The sequence below is a fragment of the Arachis stenosperma genome, chromosome 7 (assembly GCF_014773155.1).
Source record: "Arachis stenosperma cultivar V10309 chromosome 7, arast.V10309.gnm1.PFL2, whole genome shotgun sequence".
In the NCBI taxonomy this organism is placed as follows: Eukaryota; Viridiplantae; Streptophyta; class Magnoliopsida; order Fabales; family Fabaceae; genus Arachis; species Arachis stenosperma.
Window position 1 is genome coordinate 71,963,616 of NC_080383.1, and position 7,852 is coordinate 71,971,467.

Here is a 7,852-nt window from a genome sequence, read left to right on the forward strand (position 1 = left end):
GGCCATTACAATTTGCTCCATTCCGTATTACTTGGTAATTGTCACCTATTACTCGGAAAACAAGTCTTGATCTATTACCTATATCTCGGCCAATGAAACCTATACCTTGACCCAAATTTACCTATTGATCCGTTAGCAATAGCTCCGCTTAAGATTTACCTATAAAACGGAATTTGAATAAAATAAATAAAACGTGCCTATTTTAGTTAGAGAGAATCTTGGCTTTAACGGAACCATCTGAACACGTGCAGAAATGGTTACCAAAATACTAGGACCACGGGATAACCACCTATAGCATAACAACTTTATAAATACAAAACTCTAAGCACGTAAAATGTACACTATTCTCTGAATAACATATACCTCATCTTATACTTTTTCTTACTTGAGTATTGAAGTCTCTATGCAGGTCTCAACCCTCTCCGGTGTTCCTTGACGACTGAAGTATAGCTCGATATTCTACGTTCTTAGGACATAAAATTCCATATAAACGGAAAGAGTTATACCTCGACACTAGGAGTTATATCTCGACTCAGATTACTGTGCAGGAACAAGTAGCATATTGATTCAAACCCCTTTCTCAATGTTTGCTAAACCATAAGTACAAGCATGATGTTTGACTTTTAAATTAAATCGAAATAATTCATATGAAACGATGTCAATATATTTTACACTCCAAAATCACCTATAAGCTTTCAAGCTAAACTGTTTAATATACACTCCAAAACTATTAGGCAAGCAAATTAACAATCTTTTTAGAATCACTCCTTAACTATGCAAGAAACATAATCTCAAAATTTAGATTTTAGTATAAACTACAAAGAATCGTGGAGCATTTTCACATCAGTGGTGGAATACAATTGGGAAGTAGAGAAGGAGGAAGTTGGGCAGCAAGCTCTCGAGTCCTCATTTTCTGGAAATCTTGGACCAAAGGTATACTATGAGAAACAAAACTAAACCAAATGTAACGATATGAAGAATGTGATTCGAGCCACTTTTAATCACGGCCTTGTTCAATCTTCTCATATTGTTCTTCACCCCTACTTGAGCCTTCATTATTCCCATTTGCTGTATTGAAAGTTTGGAAAAGTAAACTAAAAGGTTAATAAGACGGTTTAACATTTTCCTTCCAGAAAGTAGATGAATGAGTTAATTACAACTTAGCAACATGGAAAAAATGCCAAGAACCAGCTGAATTCTTTATTTATTTTTCCCCCTCTTCTGAGAAATGATAGAAGCTCCAATTGAAAGTGATTGCCTTTTTAAGATTTTAAGACACTGCAAGTATCTACTTTTTAGTTTTTACTTCATTTAATATTTAGGATAATGATTAAGAGAAATTTTCCGGCACATTTACAATTCACATTTCAAAACATAAAATTGAAGATTTCAAGAGAATGAGATATATAGTAGAAAAGTTGAATTCCAACAACACAAAACTAAATATGGGAAAATACATACCACTTGTTCCAAAAAATCCTTTTGATACTTCACTTCTGTGCCTATCTCGTTTGCAACCTGTGGCAGAAATATTTAGAATTGTGAGTCCACAACAACTGAGGAAGAATAGATGGAAAAAAAGAAAAAGAAAAAAGCAGGAAGATAAATTTTTCAAACATGATAAAGTTTAATCAAACCTAATTCCATTGAAAGAATTATTTGGAGGCTATAATTCAACAAGTCAGTCAACCAATAATATTCATACATGCATCAATAATCAAAGATTCTATCAAATGATATCATGACAGAACTCAGAAGCAATGTGATCTAGAGCCAGAAAAACTGAATCTGATAAGATAATTCTCCCCTACACCCATGATAAGTCCACTAGTGTTAGGCCTATTCAGGTTAGTTAGAGAGTCAGTTTGAGATTAGCAATATTTATAAGAGCTTAAGCATCTTTGCAAATCATGTATTGTGAATATTCAGTTTTGTGAATTCATTTGAATTCACTTGGAGATAAACAACCGACTCGAAGAGGTTGTATCACCAGATTGATAGAAACTGCATTAGTTAGTTTGTGCAACAGCTTCAATTAGAATCTATTAGATTTAGTTAGTTTGTTATATGGCTCATGCCATGGGGAAGAGTGCTTTTCAATGAAGAGTGGAAGCTTGCTGTTTTACAATAGAGAAAAAAATTTTAAAAAAATAGAAAGAAAATAAAGACATCCTATGCAATGCACACTCTCCTGAAAAATTTAATTATAATCTTCATTCTTCACCAACTTTACACTTCATCAAAGAAACTCCCTTATTATATACCATAGAATCATTCTAGATAGAGATAGACCTTCAAAATCTACTCCTTGAGACTAGAGCGACTCCACAACTGCAATTGACTACATAAATATTGTTGTTGAAGGATTTCTCATTGTTGAGCAAGCACTTGTATCTCTCATCCCTATCTTCCAGTACAAGTATTCTCATTAATCAGTTTCAAACTCAGCCTCTAGATTAGGTAATATTCTTCATTGAAAATTTAGGGGCATGAACATGTACATATATCATCTCCAGTATATTCCCAAGATTACTTACAGATAATAAAATAAAATAAAATCCTCAAATAACTGAATGAGCGTGCCTTCTTTCTAAGCTATAGTTCAAAGTTAGGTCAATTTATGTTGAGAGAAACCTGGTCCTTTTATGAAAAGAACATCTAATTATTTGAACACGAATGATCCAAATACTCTCAACTCTCAAGTGATATCATCGCACACACAAAAACCGAAGATGCAACCACAACACATATCCCTTCAAAAAAAAAAAAAAAAAAAGAAACAGACACATAAAATTTGCATGTGAATATTTAGAAACAAAAGAAAAATAATAACATACATGTTTCAACCTTCGAACTTGGGTATGAAGACCGGTGATCTCGTCCTCCAAGTCGAAGGGATCAATTCGCAATTGGATCTCGTCGGTCCCCGATACTGCCCTTGTGCTAAGCCCATCTCTGCAATGATATCAATTGAAATGAGGGATTCAAAATTAAACCAGAGAGAGAGAGAGAGAGAGTGCGTGTGTGTGTGTGAGACAGAGAGAGAGAGAGAGTTGAGAGCTACCTTGACCGGAAAGGGGCAGCGACGCCGTAGAAAGGAGCCGCCCTGTGTGAATTGGAGGCCATTTATTTGAGAAGACAGCGGAGAGAAAATGGAACGGAATGGAACCGAAAAGCCAACAAGTTGGAAGTTGGGAATATATTTTGAATTGTCAGCCACTAGGAGGGCGTTTGGGTATTTCAATCAACAGGCGAAGGGGAGTCTTAGTAGACAAGAAAATAGATTGGTAGCAGGAAGCCAGTAGGAAATAAACAAAAGAGAAAGAGGGGAGAACCTAGGGAAGACCCCGGAGAAATTTAGGGTGATTTGGTTTTTGCGTTTATATTTTTTTTTCATTTTTAATATTTTTTATTTTTTATCTTTTAGACTTTAAAAAGAACAAAAAGTAAAAATATGAGGTACAAAATAAAAAACATAATTTTATTGTTTTTATAAAATTTAAAAAATAAAAATCTTAAAAATAAAAATACAAATCAAACGTACTTTCAGATTTTTGCTGATATTTTTTACTTTTAAAAATATTTTTACATAATAAAGGATTTTTTATTAAAATAAAATAAAAAGAATTCACATTTACTAAGATTGAAATTTTTTAAATAAATAAAAAATATTTTATTTACTAAAATATACAATTTATAACATTTTTACAAAAGTCTATCTTATCTCTTATCTTGTTTACAATGTAAATGAAATAAAAATATATGCATCTCATTTACACGATAAACGAGATAAAGTCGTTACACATCATGTATACAAACGTATTACGACCACATCGTTTTGTGTCTTATAACGTGCATTTTTATTTTGTTTATACGGTCAACGAGATAAAAGAGGAGACGACTTATACATAGAATTTGTTTATAGTGCCATTTGGATAGATATTTCATCTATTTTTTCACCTTTTCTCTAACTTCTACTCTTTTCTAATCATATTATCAAATTATTTGGTAGATGCAGATGCACATGATACGGACATTAACCGATTAAAAGCGACATGGCACATCGCTGAAGTAGCCGACTTCGAGGTTAGTGTTATTTTTTTATGTTTATGTTAGAATATGTATATATAACCATACTTAAAGTACTTTTATAGAACTAGTATATAATATATGTTAAGTTGGTTTGAATGTATTGTTAGCAAGGATTAATTGATAGAGTATGATTTTAGGTATTAGTGAAATTAATTTGTTAAGTAAATATTAATTTAATTTTGTTTTTATTGAAATTAACTTGTTAAGTAGATGTTTATTTTTTGTTATTAATTATTTAAGTAAATGTCTTTATCTAGATTAATTTATTAAGTAGTAAATGTGCTAGTTATTTGTTAAATTAATTTATTTATAAGTTAAATTAATTTGTTATGTAAATGCTTATTGGGAGATTTTTTTTGTTAACTTTGATAGCTTTATAACTTCATAAATTTTTTATTCAAGATTTTATTTTTTATTAAAGGTCTCGTCTGCTTCTCTCAAAGCGAGTGAGTCACACACTTATACCACCGGACGTCATTATCCCCTACTTGAGAGAGGCTAATTTCGATGACACGTTGCCACTCAAGGACTTCATGTTTGACAACTCACTGATCATGTCATTCGTGGAGTGATGGCGTCCTGAGTCCCACAGTTTTCACTTGCCATGGGGTGAGTGCACTATTGCATACCACCACGGGATACGTGCGCATGGAGAGCCAGTGTGTGAATGCTTCCATGATTTTTACACATGGTACAGGATTGAGACTTGAGAGTTGGTAGAGTGACTACTTGGTGCCAGGCCTCCTGCAATTCAGCAGCAGGGTGCGCAGAGGAAGGAGTCTATCTTCCTCAAGCTGACATCGGTGCTAGCAATCTATACTCCACCTTTCAATCTCCTTTGTCCCGCCAACGCTACTCAATATTAGACTCTTCACCTCGGACAAAGAATTTACTCGCGGAGTGCGCAACAGAATGGGATTATCGCACTCAAATATCACTTCTGTGTCACTGTTTCTCATGTGGCAATTGAGATACACACTTACAATCACATATCCACTACTACTGCATATTTTAGTTATTTTTTGGAAGAAAAATGGAAGAGAAGAAGTGAAATATTTGTGAAGAATACAAAGAGTTGTACATCCTTTTATATCTGTTAAAAATTTGTCGTAACATAACTCATTTACATTGTAAATGTCATAACTCTTTACGTATCTTGTTTATCGTATAAACGAAAAAAGAATGCACGTATCTTGTTTACATTGTAAATGAAATATATATATCTCCCATTTCGTGTCTTATTTCGTTTTTAGTGTAAACGAGATACGTGAATTCTTATTTCATTTACACTGCAAACAGGATAAGAGATAAGATATATTTTCGTAAATATGCTACAAATCGTATATTTTAGTAAATAAAATATTTTTTATTTATTTAAAAAATCCATTAAGATTGTCTTAAGCCTTAAAATATATATACTAGCCGCTCAACAAACACACGTGCAGTCTTAAGTTTAAAAATTTATTTTTATATTTCTATTTTTAATTATAAATTTAATATAATTTATTTTTAATTATTGATATTAAATTTAACACATGTAAAATATATAAAATAAATAAATTTAAACTAAAAAATAATATTAAAAAAGTATTACATTATTATTATGTATAATAAAATAAAAATAAAAATATACTAATATTATTTATAGATAATTATTTATAAATATTATTAAATTTATTTATTTTTTCAATTCTATTTAATTTAAAAATTTATATTTAAAATATTTTTTATCTTCGTACATCATTTTAATAAATTAAATTCTTCAATCTAATATTGAACATGTTTAATTATCTTTAATTTTATTATTCTTTTAAAATTATTTTATTTTGATTATATCATCTCATCATATTATATACTATCAATGAGAAATTTAAAAAATTTTAACAGTGAAAGCAAAGTATATATAACATGAAATACAAAAAGAGAGACAAAGTAGTGGGGTTAAATTTAACAACATAACAGAGACAATTATACATAATTTTTAGGGCAAATGACCTCAATAAACTAAATGCCACTCAATATTACTTGGATGTCCCAAACCAGAAAATGCAATGTCAAAGTTCCAAAGCATATTTTTATATAAATCGAATTGATTGAATTCGATTTAATGAAACACATAGTAAATCAAATTTATTAGATTCGAATTAGGTAAAAAAATTTGTTGTATGAAAATCGAATCAAATTGATTTAATTCAACATTTTCCTACTAAATTGAATCAGATGGATTCGATTTAAAGATGAATGTAAATCGAAACATATGGATTCGATTTGTAAATGAACATAAATTGAATCTTATGAATTCGATTTATCCATGCACGTACGTAGTTGTAAATCGAAACTAATAGCTTTGATTTACTATTTTGGGACTATGTGAATAATTCGAAAATATTTAATTCGATTTATAGAGCACTGAAGTATATAAAAAACGAGCTCAACATGAAATTTCGGGAAAGAGTGAGATTCACAATGGCTATAGAGGGCCATTAAGAAAAAAAAAATGCAATCAAGAATTAAGTTTACTAACAAGGACCTATTGAGTGTTTTTCTCAAACCTTCGACTAGCTTTGCTGAATTTAAGAATACTATACTCCAAAGACTAGGGCTACAAGGCATGAAACGGGTAGAGAAGTTCTTCTATAGGATCCTGATTTCCTTGTTACGCGATGATGTCAAGTATAATTCATTCGTTATTAGCAGTGACGACGATTTCCAGGTGCTGTTTCATTATCGCTGTCAGTTTCCTGAGGTGAGGACTCCAAAGCTGTTAGCGAAGCTTATGGATGTGGTATCTAGTTCTAGAGGTTCGAATAAGAATCTCCACTCTACAGGACATTCAGCCTGCTTTAGTTCCATGCCTGTTGGTTCCTCGCCAGTTGTACCGGTGATTGCACCTGAGCCAGATTTAGTAGCTTCACCGTTGATGCACCACTATTTCGTGGTACATATTGTGCTTAATTGAGTGGATTTTATCCACTATTCTCACACTTATTCATAGAAACCGCGTGTTTTATATTTTCCTTCCTAATTTTGTGCTATGATTGAAAACATATTTTTTTTGTCTTAATTTAACTAATTTTAATCCTCTCTCATTACCATTCGATGCCTTGATATGTGTGTTAAGAGTTTTTAGAGATTACAGGGCAAGAATGGCTTAAAGGATAGAAAGGAAGCATGCAAAAGTGGAAGGAATACAAGAAGCCGAAGGAACTGTAAAGCTGTCAGCCCTGACCTCTTCGCACCCAATCGATCATAACTTGAGCTACAAAGGCCCAAAATGTGGAGCTAGGAGAGACCCTTGAAGATGAAGGAGCAGTTGAAGGGAGCGTCATGGAAAGGAAATCATCAAGGAGGAGTACGATTTTATACTAAAACAATTGGACAAAGCAGTAATTATTGAAGAGGAAGAAGTGGTTGCAGACTTAGGAGATTGGTGCGCGAAATCGTGATCACTACAACTTCGCACAACTAACCAGCAAGTGCACTGGGTCGTCCAAGTAATAAACCTTACGCGAGTAAGGGTCGATCCCACGGAGATTGTTGGTATGAAGCAAGCTATGGTCACCTTGTAAATCTTAGTCAGGCAGACTCAAATGGGTATAGATGATGAATAAAACATAAAGATAAAGATAGAGATACTTATGTATATCATTGGTGAGAGCTTCAGATAAGTGTATGAAGATGCTTTCCCTTCCGTCTCTCTGCTTTCCTACTGTCTTCATCCAATCCTTCCTACTCCTTTCCATGGCAAGCTGTATGTAGG

At 32.3% G+C, this 7,852-nt stretch overlaps 1 protein-coding gene across 1 annotated transcript; it reads right to left on the reverse strand.

Annotated features, from left to right (window-relative positions):
- Positions 1 to 562: 562 nt before the first annotated feature.
- LOC130940170 (bet1-like protein At4g14600) lies at positions 563 to 3,323 on the reverse strand. Its single transcript, XM_057868234.1, has 4 exons — positions 3,065 to 3,323; positions 2,838 to 2,955; positions 1,462 to 1,518; positions 563 to 1,068 (listed from the first exon to the last, which is right to left on the reverse strand). The coding sequence occupies exons 1-4, from the start codon at positions 3,124 to 3,126 to the stop codon at positions 907 to 909; spliced, it is 399 nt and encodes a 132-aa protein (XP_057724217.1). The 5' UTR covers positions 3,127 to 3,323; the 3' UTR covers positions 563 to 906.
- Between the last annotated feature and the right edge of the window lie 4,529 nt (positions 3,324 to 7,852).

What these genes read in the sequence shown, in the direction of transcription:
- LOC130940170 (XM_057868234.1), bottom strand. Translation starts at nt 3,126, where the DNA reads ATGGCCTCCAATTCACACAGGGCGGCTCCTTTCTACGGCGTCGCTGCC. An exon ending in GCTGCCCCTTTCCGGTCAAG is followed by an intron (nt 2,956 to 3,064) that starts GTAGCTCTCAAC and finishes ATATCATTGCAG; the next exon opens with AGATGGGCTTAGCACAAGGG. An exon ending in AGGATTTTTTGGAACAAGTG is followed by an intron (nt 1,069 to 1,461) that starts GTATGTATTTTC and finishes CTTTCAATACAG; the next exon opens with CAAATGGGAATAATGAAGGC.